This window comes from Grus americana, chromosome 2, assembly GCF_028858705.1.
Source record: "Grus americana isolate bGruAme1 chromosome 2, bGruAme1.mat, whole genome shotgun sequence".
In the NCBI taxonomy this organism is placed as follows: Eukaryota; Metazoa; Chordata; class Aves; order Gruiformes; family Gruidae; genus Grus; species Grus americana.
In genome coordinates, this window is record NC_072853.1 from 53649270 (window position 1) to 53669216 (window position 19947).

A 19947-nucleotide genomic window follows, 5' to 3' on the forward strand; every position below is an offset into this window, starting at 1 on the left:
AGTGTCCAGTCTACCAATAACTTAACTATGCAATGTTGGCTCTTGGGGGGGGGAGGGGAACAACCAACAAAAACAAAACAAACAAACAACAACAACAAAAAACCCAACAAAAAACCTAGTTGTCTTTAAGACAACACAAACCACCACAGGGAGTAAATTGTGATTACATGATGCATCTGAATGGGAAATAAATTCAGGGGTTCCACTTTGGGGATGTTTTATTCAATAAACAAAACCCAGCTGGGCTTTTCAATATGTCGATGCTCACAGGCTACAAAAAACGTGGAGTTATCTGCAGGATTCATTTGCTTTCCGTCTTTTGGAAGCTGATAAATCCATTCGACTCACTTAGGGCTGCCAAAACGTGCAGAGCTCAAGTAAGAGCTGATGGAAGAAAAGGGTGCTCAGCAACGCAGAGACATGTTTACCATTTCTCAGGAACAGACCGTGTTGCTATTTTGAGTAGAAGAGACAGAAATCCTCCCTAGGGTTCAGGAGCAAACTTTATCATTTCATGTTTCCCTGGAGTACGCTACCAATGTAAAATTTGTCACGGACTATTTGCGAATAAGTAAGTACATAATTAATACACACAATGAACTCAGAACATTTAGTCTGTTCAGCACAAAATTTGCCACATAAATTAACTGCCCTTTTGGGAAAATCAAGAACAGCCATTTGCATAAACTGACAAGCATCTGCAAGAGTCCTCAGGTCAACAAGCACCCCCAAAGAAGTTGAGGTCTGATTTTCTTCTGTCTTCAATAAGTTTTTTGCTGGAGATTTCCATCGAGTTCCATGGACTCTTGCCTCCTTATGCATCAGTGTAAAAGAGATGAGTCAGCTTTCCGATATCATTTTCTTCATTTATATCCTCTTTCTGTAAAAAATGAACTACTCAAATGACTAAGAGACTGTACTGTTTTCTTTATTAAAATGAATAGTTATACTTTTAAAGTATACTTAATCTAAATCACATTGGAACACATAGCTCCCATTGAAATATATTGCAAAAAATATACATTTCTACTCTACATTTAATTAAAGAATTTTGCAGGCCTAATCAGCCTTGAATATACATTTGCTTTGGCTCTTCAGAAGATTAAAATAAAATGGTAACATAATGCTGTTCTCTAATTATGACATTGGCCTGAAATCAGCCATTGCCTCTAAAATGTTCAGTGAATCTAATCATGAGAGTATTGTGAATTTTTTTATATTGTTAGATGGGGAGATAAGTAGTTGACACAAAGCAAGCTGATCCTTTATCATCCAAGAAAGAAAAACTATGTTCCATATATTCTGCCCCTGAGTAAACATGACAGCAAAACTCTTGCCTATAACTTACATGTTTCTCTTTCTATAAAAATGATTCAACTTTTTTTCTCCTATCATTTAAAGGCTCTGCTTTGTGAGATGCCAAGCAGTGAAGTAACGGAAAATTGCAAGTCTTCCATGAAGTATCCCTTGTCCTATACTATACTTTTCTTTAGCATTTTCAATACCATGGTAAGCAGCACATTGATGAAACTAACAGTTGAAGAGATTAAGAAATATTAAGAGGAGTACCATGGTTCTGACGTCGATCTGCTGCTACCAATGAGAAAGTTTCATCTCCACATTCTCTGAGTCCTTCAGTTCATTAATTGATATTGATAATTGTCATGGTTTAACCTCAGCCAGCAACTAAGCACCACACAGCCGCTCGCTCACTCCCCCTTGGTAGAACGGAAGAGAGAATCAGAAGAGTGAAAGTGAGAAAACTCGTGGGTTGAGATAAAGACAGTTTAATAGGTAAAGCAAAAGCCATGCACACAAGCAAAGCAAAACCAGGAATTCATTCCCCACTCCCCATGGGCAGGCAGGTGTTCAGCCATCCCCAGGAAAGCAGGGCTCCATCACGCCTAACGGGGACTTGGGAAGACAAACGCCATCACTCTGAATGTCCCCCACTGCCACCTTCTTCCCCCAGCTTTGTATGCCGAGCATGATGTCATATGGTATGGGATATCCCTTGGGTCAGTTGGGGTCAGCTGTCCCGGCTGTGTCCCCTCCCAACTCCTTGTGCACCCCCAGCCTCCTCGGTGGTGGGGTGGGGTGAAGAGCAGAAAAGACCTTGGCTCTGTGTAAGCACTGCTCAACAATAACAAAAACATCTCCATATTATCAACACTGTTCTCAGCACAAATCCAAAACACAGCCCCATACTAGCTACTATGAAGAAAATTAACTCTATCCCAGCCAAAACCAGCACAATAATACATAACTGCTCAGTGGACATCACAGAGGAAAAATTACAGGCACATAAACTTGGGGCTCAAAGTGACTCTGACAACTCACCCAGTCCATTCCCTGCCCCAGTTGAAATCCTCTATGGGAGTCTTCGCAACCTGTTGTCTAAACTGCTCCTTAAACCCCCCCAAAAAGGAGTTTTTCCAGATATACTAAGCATTTTATCGTTGAGCTTAAATATACTTACTAAATATAAGTCTTATCAATGCCTAAACTGAATTGCTATGGCCATAGTTTAAATTCATTAGCAGAAAATGCTCCTTCTCTTAGCAGAGAATCTTTATAAAGACAGTTACAATCTCCATCCAAGTCTTCTCTGTAAATTAACCAAGTTTATTCAATCTTTCCACAGAAGTGGAAGAAGAAGGGCAGTTCGAAATAGAGTATTATTAAAGGTCCCTTCCAACCCAAACCATTCTATATAGAATCATAGAATAGTTTGGATTAGAAGGGACCTTAAAGATCATCTAGTTCTTATGTTTCTAGAGCTCCAGTTTCTCTCCTCAGACTCTCTCCTGCAGCTCCATGGGAAGTCCATGGACCACAATAGCAACCTGTTACAAACTGTCAACAAATATTTGTCATTTCACAAAAATCACTGTGGAAATAATAGCTGGTCCAGCTGATCCTTGCCCTTAAGGGACAGATACAAAAGCCTGCATAGAGGAGTATGTGAAGCACATCATCACCATTAATTTTTAACTTATTTTTACAAATTCAACTTCGATGGCAAATATTTAATTAGCTACTAGGAAGTAAAAGAGAGTCAGGATTCAGGATGCATGTTTTTGGATGACTTTCAATTTCAGGGAGTTCACGTTCTGCCTGCTCCAGCTGTTGGCACTGCCAGGTATTTGTCAGGGATCCCAGGCTGTTCTCAGTACCGTACAGGACTCTCAGTGGGTATGAAGTGGGGGAAACAACTTAGACATAAATGGAATCCACAAATGTGAGTTATCCGATGACTGAAAATTATATCCCTTCAGATTTTCAGAACACCAGAGGACTTCTGGTGACAACGTCATGCTATTCTCTTGAATCAGTGCATTTCTGTAAGAAATAAAAATGTGGTTTAGCTATTACTCAAGGTCCTAATATTTGGAATCCAAGACATTTGGAATTCATGCATACATTCATCACTTTGATTTTGCTACTTGTGTTATGAAGGTACACTTATCTATGGATAAATTACCCCTTATCTTTGGCTGAAAGATCTGTATAACAAATTATGCCAAAACTAATATTTTTTCTTAAAATATATCTACTTTTTCAACATCTGACTTTATGGCTGTCACACTTTTCTCTAGTAAGTGATTATCTGACCTTTTTGTAGAGTTTGTCTTTTACCATAAGTAGGTTTTATGGTCAGTTTTATGATTACAATGTATTCTTATCATGACATTCAAGCAAATCATTGTCATTTTGTAGCACAAGTACCCAACATTGACATTAACTGGAGGCTGGCAAAATATGTCTTTTTACACATTTGTCTAGAGCCTGTGCAAAGCATCCCTCTCATTTCCCAGCTTCTGGCCATCTTCCCTCTTGCTACTGGCAGAAGACGGAGGGATGGAGCCCCACAATCTACTTTTGCCAGATCACAGACTTTTTGAGTCAAAACCACCTTGGGACTTGCAGTGATGATCATCACAAGAGATCTGACACTAGCTCAGCCCTGCTCTGTTCTTTCAGAGTCAATTACTATTCAGCCACCAGTCAGATCTGATGCAAAGCCTAGTACCGGTATTTTACAGAAAAGCCTTTCTTAAAACCAGATACTGCTAGTTTGTTCTCCTTGGTCCCCAGGGAGATACTGGCAGGCAAATCCTCATGTCTGCTCAGGTCAGATGCTCTCATTTCTTACAGCTTTAATCCCTTTTGTCTTCTTAGCTCTCTGAAGAAGGTCAAAACAACCTGTATTGAGCCAGGCATGCAAAATTTCAAAATCTTATTAGCCACATTGTTTCAGTACTTTGAGATTTTCATTAATTATCCTCCTGTGCCTCTAGTGTCAGCAAGAAGTGTCCTTTGGGTTGACCACAGCTTCAGTGGCTGACAGATCAAAGATATGCTTATAAAGCTAATGCTGTAGCAAAATCCCAGCTTCCATACCACAAGTCACGTCTCAGTACAGCAGTTTTTAAATGTTCTGTTATTCCAGTGCACTGCGACTACCCCAACAATATTTTCAGCTTCAGAAGAAAACACTTCCTATGACAACTGATTTAGGTTTATATTTTATATTTTTATTTTCATGATTCCTCATCAGTGCCGGATTTTCAGCTACTCTTCTCAGAACCTTTGAAAGTCAGTTCCTGTTTCTTTCACAAGAACATTACTTTGTACCTAGAGCTGTTTTCACAGCTGCACCAGTGATGTGAGATGGAAGGTCTGTTCAAGAAAATCAGAACATCCTCACTGGGCAATGGGAAGAGTAGGTGCTGTATGGCTACCTACAACCTTTCACCAACCAGAAGTAAAAATTACCAATTAGATAACCACACGGCAGTGGAGGACAGAGTGAAATGCCTACAAACTTACTGGACAGAATTTTTGATGGCCACTCTCTTTAAAAACTTTCTCTGATGTTGCCTGTGTGATCACCTTGAACAAGCCACCTGAAATCTTTGTCATACACTATGCATTGTGCATCTCTACACAGTGCTATATTTGACCAAGATGAAAACAAACACTGAATCTTCCAGTGGTTGTGCTCCAGTTTCATACTCAAGTCAACAATTTTTATTATTTTGAAGAAATTTTAAACATCAGCTCTTTGTTATGCACAGGCATGGCTGGAAAAATAGATACGTATGGGGCTTAAACTTCTAAGCAGGGCACAACAATTATCTATGCAAACAGCAGTGGGCAACCACATGTAGATGGCATTTTGTTAACAGAGGTTTTTGGGAGGATCTGTTTATTGCTGGTGAGGTTTGCTTCTTTGATTTTTTGGGGAGAAGCTTAAGTCAGAAGATGGAACATAGATAATAATTTCCTAAACCACATAGATCATGTTACAAGAGCACATCTGACTACACCTTAACTGAAGCTGGTAGCTGTCATCAGCTGGGAAGAAACATTATCCACTAACCCAAGAAGGGGCTTGCAGGTCAGGATTTATAGACCTTCTCTCTCACTTTGCTACAAACTCATTTTGCAGTTTCATCCAAAGCACAATTTGCAGCACTTTAGGCTTTCCCAGTGTCATCACCAAAGTAGATCTGATGCTTCACAGCAGTGCATTCACGCTTCCGTCAACAAAGCTTATAGAACATTTGACCATCTTGCAAAAACAAATACTATACAAGAGCCAGATTTCCATACTTGTGGTAGAAGGTTTTATTCATGCAAGAGGAAAGACGAAACTGGGTCTACATACTTTAAAAACATAAATCTGTTTTGATACATTATGTGGGGTTATTTTAGTTCTGTTCTTCACTATACTTAAAACAAGCTATGGAAATCATCTATTCTTAAAATGATGGAATGCATGAATATGACTTTCGAGGCTTAGATCTAGCTATATGTCAAAGGAATAAAAAATAAAGTGTTTCTTAGATGAATAAATACAATGAAAGTGCAAAATTATTGTGTAGTCCAAAGCAACCACAGAAAATCAGCTATTCGTTGAACTAATTAAGGAAATTGGAAATGAGAAAATACCTTTCCTCACTTCTCAGCAAGCTCCTGAATTTTCTTCAGCAATTCAAACAGCCACACCATTATCTCAAGTAATCAACAGTGTGGCCTTTTGCACCATGGCATGTAATGTGCTCGCTCTTTTCACTTGGTGATGTGTTTCTAGGAAGCCAGCAGCCAAACCAAACCAAACCAAAACACTGAGAATTAAGGAAGGACTGCTGCCTCTTCAGGTCAATTCCAGGAACTTCAGTAAATCTATATGGCAATCAGAGATTATTTCAGGTCATACAGACAGACCTGAACTGGACTGGCTGGTAGGTACAATGAACTCTCAGTAGCATGGTTACCTGAGGCTGCTATGCCTATTGCCTCACCTTGGTGCAGTCCAGACATGCCCACTAGAATAACTTGAACTAGTGCAAAAACTGGTGTCAAACTGAAGATTAGTGAAAAATGGACTTCTCTCTGCAATCCCTCAAGCAGAAAGGGGAAAAACTAATACAGAGTGGCTCCAATAACAGAAACACAAATGCAGCCATCCTCAAAAAAAGCATTTCAGATGTAGGCAGCAATGACTGGAGGACAAGATTTACTTTGAGCAGACCCATCAGCAGCCAAAGCTGTAACAATACATAGATTATTTGCATGATCACCTATCTCATCTTTAGGGCTGTAGAAAACCTGAGGTGTACACACTGAAGTCTAGTGTCTTCATGAGCTTAGACCTAAAATTCTTCACAAAAAAGACGCCATCCTGTTTGAGTTTTGAAAAGAGATTGGAGGTATGTGTGTGAAATGTATGGACTGTTGCAAAAATTACATGTTTGCACATGGCAATAGGTGGCTGAATACACACCTGTGTGCCAAAATAAGTGTTTGTATACTCATATTGGAACAACGGTCCCAAGGGGCTGCAATTTGCCATTTTGATACCTGTGTAACCCCAGGAGGTGGCATCCTTTATAAGCGACAGCAGTTTCTTAGTGTTATTCTTCATTCTTCACATTATGTCATATTATGTAGGGTTAAGACATATGAAGACAACTTCCACCTTCAAAAGTCAAAGGCAGCACTAAACAAAGCCTGAATGTAATTACAAGCCATGTAAAGCAACATTATCACAAGTTTTCTCATAGAAAGTGATTATGTCTGAAGGTGGATTATCAAATCATTTGGTCTTGATTCTGTGGTTAATTGTGGTTCTTTAGGACAAGTATGTAAAAATTAAAGCAAATACTAAATGTTTTGTCCTCTGATACGCTCCTACACTTTGACCATTAGAGCTTTAGGGTCTTCCTGAAAAATCTGTTTGCACCTAGGCAATCTCACCTAATAGACATCTTCAGAAAATTATTCACAGCAACTCAAAGGTCTTTTTCATTAGTTAGGTAGTAACTAATATATTCATCACTGCCTATGATAGTTCAGGTTATTTTTCCCAGTGGTATTACTTCTTGACTATCAGATTATATTTTAGTCTTCCTTTTCCTCAGCCAGTCATTTGCTACTGTAATATCCTCATGAGTTTACAGGTGAAAAATCTCCCTTTCACTTATACCTCTGGAAATACTAGTGACCAGGAGTCTACAAGCACAAAGCTCTTTCAAGCAGAAAGAGCTTTTGAAATAAGAGGTTTCTGTAAAATATATTAGCTGTGCAGGTAAAACAGGTGTTAGAGCCAGTATGAATAGCAAGTTGCAGTTCTTAGGCAGTAGTACACAAAACCTGAATTTTTCATCATTTGCCTGCAGGCTAAAAAATGAGACAATTTGAAAAAGCTATTGTGTTTTTTGCTGGTTTTCAGGAACATGAATCTTTTGTTGAGATTTTAAGTTCAGTATATGTGGGAGATCATATGCAGTTGACTGACTCAGTATTTTGGAGCCACTTTGAAAAAGTGGTCCCTGGTAAGAGAAAAATAGTTAAGAAGCAGGATTAGCATCAGAACTTTTAGGACTATTAGAAGCTTTTAGAAAAATCAGACTATGGAAATATTTTTCAGACTTTTAAGAAGAGTTGGTCTAAGATGGCATCTTTATTTTACTAATGAAAGATTTTTGAGAGCTAATTCTAAATTTTGTTACTTATGGTTTCAAAAAAGATAGACCTAAAACTAGAACATTATTGACTATTAAATACAGGGAATAATAAACAAGATAATTTTGATCCCTTTTGACACATAACTTAGATAAGAAGAAACCTCTGTATGCACTCTTCTTATCAGGTGGGCAGTATGACATGTTCACTGTAGAACAGATCTGTATCACCATCTTTAAACAGTCTCTTACTAATATTTTCACAGTGGGCCACGTTTGTTTTAATCTTTTCCATGTGATATACATCAAGATAAGCCAATATTTCCACAAAACCATGCATTTATATCACTACCACTGACAAAAAATATTTAAAAATATTTATATTAAGCTAGGAACAAAAACTTTGCCATACAAAATGAAAGTTATGGTCTGAATTTCCCACGATGTTGTTAAATATTAGGAGGTAATTGGAAAAAGAACAGAAAAGTGAAAAGATTAAAAATATAAGCAATAGCTAGTACAGAGATACAAATCAAAGTAGAAAGATTTTTTTGCAAGAAAATACAAACACCAAGGTGAACTGAAGTAAAGTACCTCTAGACATAATCAGAAAGATGGAGAGGAAAAACAGATAGCAGGTAAACACAGATAAACAGAAAACAGAAACAGCTTTGGCCAGACGCAGGCACAGCTATGCCCACGCTGCCCTCCAAGAAAAGGCCAAGTCCTTGGGGACAGTTCTCGTCGCACTCCCACCACGTACGAGCAAACCTTTTCGTTGGAAAGGGGTCTGTGGAAACTGTCACTTGATGCTATCCCCACTAGCAGATACCTAAAGGATTTTCACTTATAGCCCACTGTATAGTGTGCGAACATCTGACTGATGCCAAGCAGGCGAACCAACACCTTAGTCTTGCCCAGAGAGACCTTGGTGTCGCGTGCTGTGCATGGACACCACCTACACCTGCCAGGGTGGATGCACAGTTATCTCGGGGCATTAGCCTGTTCCTTGGCTCCGAAATGTGGAGAAAGACTCACTGCTTTTGCAGTGCCCCTCGTTTCACAGATTCCAAGGATGGTGATGGTGAACGAAAGTGTTTGTTCTGCCGCAAAAACGTATCAGCAGCTGGCCCTCCAGCTGCTGTGAGAGCCATGTTTTTAATACCTGCCCAAATCATCAGAGAGCTACTTAGCAAAGTAATGCTGCTAATACGAATGGTGTGGAAGTGATTAACTGGTCACCAAAGAGAGTGAGTGAAGGGTTCACTAAATGATACAAAGGACTGGCCCTATCTGACAGGCACTGCAGATAAAATTGAAATAAGGTATTTCCACTTATCTTAAGGACTTTTCCCAGCACATCTGCAGCACCCTACAGAAACCGTCATTGCAATTTATTGCGTTCCAGCTGTGCGATGGGAGCTTGTGTGGTTTTGCATGCCTATATACTAAGACAGGTGGAGTCTTGATATCAGCCAACCACTTGCCTAATGTCCTCCATGGGGTAGCCAAGGTGCTATAGTTTAAAGCTAATATGCCTGTATACAGGAATATTTTATTCTAGTTATGTTGCATCAACTCATTGCAAAATCTTAGTGTCATTTAATGAGTACAATTTTTTCAAACAGCATTTTGCTGAAAGGGTCACTTACCCTGTCTTTTGAAATACCAGCTACAGGATGTACTAGCTGTTTCTGAACACTCACAAAAAAGGAGGGTGAAAGAAAATCAAAACACACAGACTTGGTTAGCTTTGTAAGGCCGTGAATGGCGTTGTGTTGTAAGTCAAAACAGCACGCTGCAATACTCATAGAAATCTATAAAACAGAGCTGAAGTTGTTATCTAGGTTATTTCTTCACCCTAAGGATCAACTGTCTTTCCTGACAGATGTCTCTTCAACCTGTTCTTAAAGGCAGTCTGACAGATTCCAACATTTCTCCTGGCAATCTACTTTGGCGCTTCACTGCTTTGTTGAAAGAATATTCCTCATCCTGAAGTCAATTCCTCAACTTAGTATTCTCTGTCTTAGAAAAACAGCAAATCTAGAAAAGAGTTTTATCTTCCTTCTTGTAGCTACTTCTTGCAGTTTTGAATTGGTGACTTGTGGGAAGATGAAAAAAATTAAGATTGTAGGAAAGAAGTAACTTCCATGTCTTTATCTGGTCAGTCTTACATCTGTATGATTCTACAGTTTATATATGTCCTTTTTAAATTTGTTTGTCATTCATATTCTTATTAAATTCAGCACTCATACAAGCCTCAGCTCTGCAGCAGAGGCTGTGCCAGTACACTACAGGACGGTATGAATTCATATATCTTAAGGATAGTGCATTATTTTATATACATCATAATGTGCTGTTTGCTTTTCCGCAAGACCATGACTCATGTTCAGTTTGTGAGCTATTGTAACCATAGCCTTCTCTGCAGTATTTCTGCACAGCCATCACGCTCCATTCTGCATCTGTACATGACTATCCCTAGCTATGCTTGCATCTCTCTTTTTTAAATTGCATTCTGTTTTTTTCTAAATCATTCCTCTCATTTGAACAAGAAAGTTTAAAAAAATCTAATACTATCCTTCAACAAGTTTTCAGCCCTTAGGAGCTCCAGATTTAGTAAGCTCCTAAGTTTATGGAGTGCTCCTCCAAAGATAAACCTTTGCAGTCCTTCCAGATCTTAGTTTCATCTTCTGTACAGTCCTTGCCCTTTCAAAAACGTCTGGGAAGCAGAAAAACAATCCCAAACTGATGATGTTGCATGTGTATATGCTGTGATATTTATATACCTACCAAATTAAATATTCAGGCATGCTAGAAAAATACTTATTGATTTTGTTCTGAGAACTAATCTAAAACCAGACTTATCTAGGCAAAGATGTATTTTGTTCCACTCCCAAACTACACATAAAGAAGAGTCTTTCCTGATATATTTCAGTCAGACAGACAGTCCCTTGAAACCAATGAGAAAATGGTTATTTTCAAGCAGTGTATGTGCTGATGCAGTAGTTGTTTGAAAGTACAAGGAAAGAAAAAGCTCCCATAATAAAAACGTCACAGACATTTTTTCATTCACAAGATGATTGATCTCAGGTTGTAAAAGTAATCTTTTTCAGGCACCTCTCATTCAATTTGAGTAATGCTTTCCTTTAGATGCCAATAGGAGTGTGAGTACTGAGGATGACCTCACTTTCAAATGGGGGGGGGGGGAAGCTAATTATCAGTGCTGGACAAAGCATGATCTACTTATCATCAAATTCTATATGAAAAAGCCTTTTTTTTCATTGAAAGGTACTCAAAGGACAGATGGGCAAGGGCTTTTTTAACATTTAAAATAGTCTCTTAGGTGTTTAGAAGCAATGATACTTTGGGCATTTGTCAGCAAATGGCCTAAGGCAGATCTCAGCAAGAAGGTAAAGAAGCTTGACAGTTGTTATAGAGGACCAAATATTATTTCAAACATTTTCAGGAATAAGCAAAATATTTTGTTAGACACACAAGACATGTACAGAAAGCATATCATGCACGGTATTTTTTTTATAATTTAAGCATGTGGCTTCCTTAACAGTGAGGGATAAATAAATTCTTATTGAATCCTCTTCTGTTTTTTTTTTTTATACACAGTTCTACAGATAACTCACATTTGTGTTATTCCTCCACAACCCCTTTTTCTGGTTTTGATAACATCAGCAGAAAGGAGTACTGAGCTGAAAGAATTGTTCCGCAGGCTGCAAGGAGAGGAGCTCCACATTCAGTGCAGAGACAACACACATGCCTCTGCATGTGAATGGACTATGCTCCAGAACAGACAATAAAGTCTCAGAAATTGACTCCAGAACTATCCTAATCAAGGTTAGTTTATTTGAAGCTACTACTCATGATTTCTCTTTAGTACAGTCTAGCCCATCCAAAGGAATAAAATTGTACTGGTCAGTAACAGCAGGATGGCCTATTCAAGTGGAAGACTTGGATGTGTTGAGGGCAACTAGGCCTAAAAGAAGCCTAAAAACTGAAATGTCTGGATATTTCTACTTAATACATGAGTAGTGACAAATGCAAGTTATGTGCGAATGTAATTCCTGTTCTCTTTCTGTTGCAGAGGACGAAAATCCTTCTTCTCTCGGAAAAAAAGTCTCTTCCTGCAGTATCCTCAGGACTTCTGGTGAGAGCAGTGGTCATGATCAGAGCAGGTACACATGCACCACATCCCGGGAGACTGCAGTGGGAAATATACCTTGGATCAAATCTTTTCCACAGGGATATCTAGGACATTCACGAGGGTCACGGAAGCACATTGCTTCCTGAACTTCCCAGAAGCATCCCAAAAAACTACTACCTTCAAGCTTAACTGAAAGTTCCTGTAGCAGCAATATTAATTTTGGGAATACCTAGCAATCGTTCCAGCACTTTGGCTACACTTATGATTATCACACTGCAAGTGAGAAACATATCTGATTAAAAAAATAGTAAAAAGTAATCACGGAGGAGATGGAAAAAAGAATATTCATGAGACACAATGAAAGTTATTATCAGCTTAATATGTGCCCCTTCTTAAAGGTCTTTTTTTTTTTTTACATTTTCAAGAAAAGCATACAGATGGTACCACAGTCATGAAAATATTTCAATATTTTCAAGGTGTGTATGGAAGACACAACAAAGCAGCTGTAACTTTAACTCCTGATAATTTAAAAGATGTTGCTCTGTCATTATTACAACTCATAAAAAATGTATTGTTGCCATAACAACTGCCTCATCACGTGTGAGACTGCCTGAAAAACTCAAGCTTTCTTTAATCAGTCAGATACATGGGCCCAAACCTGAAAATAATCCACCAATACATTCAAAATGCTTTCTCTCTTTCCAGTAAAAAGAACTTTAATGCACACAATTCCTTTTTAACAATCATTATTTTTAAAGAAATCTATAATCAAAAGAGTCTAACGGATTCTCTTTTTCCTCCTAGGCAATAGGAAATTTGTGTCTGGAAATGACTGCATTTCTTCAGATAGAATAGGGTCGATGAATGCATTCAATGTACATTCTCTTCGCCGCCATTATTTTCCTGAGGCTCCAACATGTATCATTTGAATAGCACTCAACATAAATCCCAGATGGTGGCAGGACTTGCAAATGATCTAGTGTGGCAGCCCCTGCATGCATGCAAAGATTCATTGAAGACAATTGCATTTTAATGGCAGTAGAAGGTATGCCACCTGGCTCCATGTGATAAAAAGCCTACAGTAATGCAACCACATTTCCCAGTCCTGAGGGCCTGAGACAGATGGCTGAGTACAGGACCTGCTACTGAAGCTGTATAGATCAAGCAGAAACATATAGTACAGCCGGTCACGCGGAAGGACAGACATGTCCCCATACCCTATGGCAGGCCACCCCACATGCTGCTGCAGGGCACAGGTGTCTGGTGAGACAGGGAGCCAGTGCAATCACGCTGCTCTTGGCTGCCCAGAAGTCGTCTCTGCAGCAGTGGCCACTTCATTCCTGTCCCAGAAATCCACAGAAAATGGTTTTCTTGGACTGTGACACACTTGGGCTGAAGCCCAAAGGAGCCAGAAGAGGGATTTGCACCTGAAATCCCATTTCCAGGTAGCTTAATCACCAAGTTAGTAGGTATCTGGGGACGTCGGTTGAGTTTAGAACAAACATTTCAGCTTTCATGAAGCAAGGGTGACGTGGTTTAGCCCCAGCCAGCAGCTGAGCACCATGCAGCCGCTCACTCACTCCACCCCCCTCCGCCTCCCCCGGCGGGATGGAGAGGCGAATGGGAAGGGAAAGGCAAAGCCTCATGGGCTGGGATAAGGACAAGTTACTGGGACAGCAAAGGGAGAGGGAAATAACAACAACAGTACTTAACAGAATATACAAAACGGGTGACACACAATGCCGTTTCTCACCCAAGGACCGTACAACTTGGACCACACGCTCAGACCCGTCCTGAAGCCAGACCGTCCCCTAGCCACATGTCCTGGAGCTGTGGTGCCCCTCCCCGACTAGCCCCCCTTTTATACTGAGCATGATGTCACATGGTATGGAATACCCCTTTGGCTAGTTTGGGTCACCTGTCCTGGCTGTGTCCCCTCCCAATTCCTTGTGCACCCCCAGCCGTCCCACTGGCAGGGCGGTGCGAGAAGCAGAAAAGGCCTTGGCTCCGTGTAAGCACTGGTCAACAATGACAGGTCCATATAACAAAAACATCTCCATATTATCAACACTGTTTCCAGCACAAATCCAAACCATAGCCCGATACTAGCTACTGTGAAGAAAATGAACACTCTCAGCCAAAAGCAGGACATTATCCACCCCTTATTCCGTACTGTTTATGTCATGCTCAGGTCCCATACAATCCAATACATTCTCATTAACCACCTCCACCTTTCTCATCCTATGATATGATATGATATGATATGCTGATATCATTCTCTTAGTCTGTGGACCACCCTTTTAAAATGTCCATAAAGGGGTTTGAGTTACCCCCTCCAAATTTTAGTTTTCACAAACTGGCATTTTCCAGCAAAACTGTTATTTTCTTGGATTTTGGTCTGCCAGCTCTCCTCTGCAACATAAATGATGTTTAATGTGCTCTATTTGATAATAAAGGTAATATATCCCTTCTTTCCATATGAGTATTTTCTTCAAAATTTGCTCATTTTCAGTCTTAAGTCCTCTTAAGTGACATCCAACAAGTAATTAAATTTTTCTCCACCATATTTTCCTCTTATTTAAATATGGTTAAATCTGATTTTCAACTTTGGAAACATGCTTTGAGTTTTACAGGTCAAAGTGTTTGCCTCAAATCCCATTGCTTTCTGTGCTTCTTTTGCTTTGTGTTTCCTGAATGACCTTGTGCTCATACACTCACCGGTGGTAAGTACCCAAACTAGCTTTATAAGTGGAAGGAGTGTTGTGCACTATTCATTATACAGTTCAGGCTTCAGCAGATACCCCTTTTCATGCATTTATTTATGAAGATGGAACAGCCCAGAAATATGTTTCTCCTTCAACTGAAATCCTATTGCATTCTGCTGCTACATCTTTGTTTCCATACTTCCACAGACTATGCAAAATTGACCTCTAAAAAGGAGGAGAAAACAGGAAACTAGTACAGAGATTTTTTTATGGTTCAGAGGAATGTATATCTGATGTCAGAGGATGGTGGATTAGAGAAATCACGGGTCTGATTCATTCTGGCAATTCCTGTATTTCCTGTGTTATTCTACAGAAATGCACGAGTAGTTGATAAAACACTGGTCCTTGGCATACAGCTGCCTCACTGATAGCTTCCACCCACAGGGGAGGTGGGGATTAGAAATGACTTTGGGAAAGTTTTATGGAAAAGAGAAAGAGAAAAAAGAAGACATGACAAAACCATGAGTGAATTCAGCCCACAGGTTCAGGGAATTGATAAGGACAAAGAAAGAAGGATGCTAGTCTAAGCCGCCAATAGATCGTTTCTCTCACGAGTCACTGCTAGAAAACACATGCTGAGTCACGGGCACTATAAGCAGTAATTTTAGGAGAGATGATTGTCTGCTAGTTGAACTGCTATGTGAAAGGTCCCTCAAAACAGTAACTTGCTTTTGGAAATGTTTTAGGTCATTCAAGAAATACACAAAAAAGTTTTCCCTAAAATCCAGTCCAGTCAGTTCTGGATCACAAAGATTTAACTGTTTATTTTCCCCATATTCCTATTAAAAGGTTGTATGTTAAACTGAGTACTAATGAGAGGAAAAATAATGGTGTTCAACCCCCACCCTCAAATGAATGCCTCCTAGAAATTTTTCATGTTAAATGTCGAGATCCTTATGCAACAGTATTTCATATTCACACACAGGCATACTATGCTTGCATATTTAACTATATTTTCCTATACAAAACCTGCTTTCTGTCTTACAGACTGAATCACTAGTTGAAATGTCCCTTCTGGCCACATTTAAAATCTTGATTATAATCCTTGATGAAACAGGGGAGTGAACAATCCTTGTATTTAATCAGAATAAATTAAACTAATGAGCTTTCCTGGCAGATTTATTACTTTTCTTATGGATGAAGTTCCACTGGCTGATCATATGCAAGCCAAAAAAAAAAAAAAAAAAAGGGTGAGGGCCATTATGTTTTAATTGAAAATCGTATGTTCCTGATATGCTCCTAAGAAAAACTGGGTATGTACTTTTTCTTCACCCTTGTATGAGGACCAGACAGGAAGGGTCAAAGGCAAAGTTCAGAGCTGAGACTCAGCAATGAAGTAGAGATATGCAGGACAGTGCCAGGGGTGGTTTTAGTTCATAGCAGTCCTGCCCAACACTAGGAGACAGGGTTTAGTTCTTTGCCATTGCATTCACATAGTGCCAGAGGCTGAGTCTTTTTGCATCACTGTAAAATATATACTGCAAAAGAAGTTTAATTCCACATATGTATTTAGGATTCTACATGCAAAAAGGTAATGTTGTCCACTTAAATCCAAGCAGCTGTTGAACAACCTTTCCTTTTACGCCAGGAGAAGCAGCTTAGGATGGAGTTTGGTCTTGCCGACACAGAGCTGTTTCTCTGTGGCAGGGGGACATCCTGGTTCCTGAGCTGCAAGAACAATCAGACGGAAAAGCTTTTCTTCTCGAGCTACCAGACTCTTTCAAGCTCTGTCTGAACAAAAGAACACCCTCTCTTCATGTATGTCTCAGGCACGTACCAACATTTATGAAGGATCTGACTGGAGTGTCCTGTGCTGTTTCTCTTTTTTTCCTACCTCTACAACCTACAATGTCACCTTCATACGTAACGCTAATGTCCAAGGAGATTCATAAATGCCTGCAGTTTGGGCAATGTTTTCAGTTTAGTTTAATCTTCTCTGTAACAATACCAGGAGGATCTTCGTGGTTGGGGCAAAGACTCTTTTCCATTGCACACTTGCCACACTACCTGAGACACTTTTCAGTAGCTGTCTATGTCCTTGATTCCTGAGCTGCAGATACGAAGAAATAAAAATGTGGGTTTCTGTGCCAATTGAAAAATGCGCAGAAAGACACCGATATTTGTCTTCTGAACTTCATGAAAAAGTACAAAGATGTTGAAGAATGATTTTTAATAACAGTTCAGAACAGGAGAAAGTATTTCCCAGTGTGAGGTGACAAACAGTCTGAGAGAGCTGTGACCATGCATGAACGTTGATGGGCAATAGTTAGCAACAGGACCACAGATGGTGTAGCAATAAAGATAAACAAAGTTCAGGGCATGAAAGGACACAGAAATCTCTATATCTGAGAAATATTAGTTTCCCCTTGCAATTCTTTCTCCTTTTCTTTTTCTCCTGACAATCAGATAAAGTGTGGGAGGCCAGTTGTCTGCAAGGGGAAGGCAATCACTGCTCTGCAGTCCCCAAGAGGAGAGACTCAGTCACTGCTTAAGGAGAAGCTCAGGTCTGAGCCAATTACTGTAGACTTTGTACACACCACACACTTTGTTCTTTATCCTACTTAGAAAAGTATTTTGAAGTGAAATTCTACAACTCTGTTTTCAGACCTCTGTCTGTGTGCTTTTAAATAGAAGAAGGGAAGTGCTTAATGTTTCTGCTTCTGAAATTTTCGCCATTCATACTCTGTCACTTCAGAAAAATATTTTATGCTGGTCCAAGGACATGGACAAACTTTGTAGGCATGCTTTCCACAGACCGTTTGAGTTGCAGGCACCTTGCTAAAAGAAGTGAGTAATGTTGTCTTCTATTGCAGATAGAAGTTGCTCCAGATGCTGTCCTCCGGCAGCAAACTTGTGCATCAAAGGACTTCTGGTCCAGTGGAGCCCTCACAAGCCTGATCAATAAATCAACTGGATATTGCCCAGCAGGGCACTGTATCTGTGATTATTTCCTTCTTTCTTCTTACCTCATGAAATAACAAAATCTTCCATCCAAAAGCAAACAAAGACACAGAGATACTTATCAAAAGCGATAGTAAGAAAGCTGGGCAACTGCTTCATTACAGAGTAAGAGGCTACCAACATTTGACTGACATTCCCTCAGCCAAAACCAAACAAGCTCTGGCTACTAACATTCATTTTTCTTTCTTCTGCATACCTCTTTCAGAAGTGATAATCCTCTGACAATTGCTGCTGGATTCTCCCTAAGAAATAGATACAACTGGGTTCCGAGCACGCTGTGCAAAGGGAAGCCCAACAGAAACAGGAGGAGTGATATTAAATTCCATGGCGTTCTCACTTTCCTTTTGTCTAGGTTTGCTCCGTGACTATGGTTTCAGTGTAGCATACATGGAGAATTTAATTAAGAAGGACCAATGGAAGTAAACCTTCCCCTGCCCAGCACATGTACTCTGATTTCAGTTTTAGAAGCTCGCGTGATTACTGCAGGAAGCAATTATACAGAAAAGCAAATCTTGGTTGTTCTTCATTCTCAGACTCTGTTTGATTACATCTGGTAAATATTGTGCCCTTAAGTCATTTAATAATTCAGCTTTTCCACTTTGAAATAATATTACTACTATACGAAAGGTTACCTGGAGGGTCAATTCTAATTACTGAATACATCCTGCATAAAAATATTCAAAATTATTTCCAAATGTTTACCAACCACAGCTTCAGTAATACTTTTTTACAAGGATAGTTTAATTACAACTTCATTTACTTTTCTGATTTAAATGCTAGGCTACTCCAGTTCTGGATTTCTGGATTTTTTGGAAACAGGTGGCTGTTAAACTAAGTTCTGGTTGAGAGGATAGTATTAATCAATATATTGTAATTTGCAAGACACTTAAGACTTGAATCTCCCATTAAATCCAAATCTATCCTCACAAGACACTAATTATGGAAATGCATTCATATATTTCAGTGATATTAGTTACACATCCACATCTGCCCCAAACAGAAAAATGAAAAAACAGGGCTGCAAGTTAAACATGGAGCTCTTAAGCACATGAGTAGGTAGACACAGCACTGCAGGCTACCACCTTATTACAACAGAATTCCATGACTACATAGTTATAATTGTTCCATGGCTGATGGATAATTTTCCAATACAATCATGGAATAAAAACACATAAAAATCAGAAGTTAGTTGTAACTTTTCAGGATAAAAATCTCTCAGTTTTACATTGATTACAGTCCCTGACTGAGCAAATATTCATTTGGAGTCACTAGACTATACCCTCCATCATTTTACATGCTGTTAATTTGTGTAATAGAAAGTATAGCAAGCATAGCAATATCAGTCAAGAGTATTTGCAAAAATAAGGCACTCAATTTCAACAATTTTCGTAGTTATATTGTAAAAAATCATCCTATTGCCATACCTATAATAAATAATAACCTTTGCAAGGAATTGGAAAAAAAAATACACGACAGTCATTTAGATTAATAACCCTTGGGGTATCTAACAGGGGAATAATATCTAAGGTAAGCAAAGCCTTCTGGAGCTTTCCCTTACAAGCTACAGTCATACACTGAAGACAGTGCAAAGTTCAGCAATCCAGCTGGAAGGCTTCTGTGAGCTTCGGGAAGGATTGATCAGACCATGACAAAAGCACTTCAGTCAAACATAAATAGAGCTCACATTCGTTCAATATTGGTACATCACCAGTTTAAAAGATAAAGAGGTTTTCTGTCTTCTAAAAAAGAGCATCTGCGTTGAAAGTGTGATGTAAGAACCCTTACAAGTAGACAAATCAAAATGGATTTTCACCAGGCTACCAGGTCACGCACCTGTAACCCAAGCCCCTTGGTTCCCATCAGATTTACAGTGTCTGTTCCAAATCATGAGGCACTTTAGTGTTTGAATTGCTTTACTTTTAGCACTGCAATAACACGGGTGGTTTGGGGGCAGGTCATTTTCTTCACAGAAAAGAAGATCTGCTGCAGCTCAAACCTCCTGACAAAAAAAAAGTGACCTTGACTGACAACTGCTATGCACTGTTTCAAAGTGAAAGGCAAATATTTGACAAGGTTATAATAGACTCAAATA

At 39.3% G+C, this 19947-nt stretch overlaps 1 protein-coding gene across 1 annotated transcript in view; it reads right to left on the minus strand.

Moving 5' to 3' along the window:
• Window positions 1-1031: 1031 nt before the first annotated feature.
• METTL4 (methyltransferase 4, N6-adenosine) overlaps window positions 1032-19947 on the minus strand; it is a 58238-nt gene continuing 39322 nt past the window's right edge. Inside the window, exon 9 of the mRNA XM_054815925.1 lies at window positions 1032-3342. Within this exon, the coding sequence (XP_054671900.1) occupies window positions 3332-3342 (11 nt within the window). The 3' untranslated portion in view covers window positions 1032-3331. The remainder of the gene's footprint in view (window positions 3343-19947) is intronic.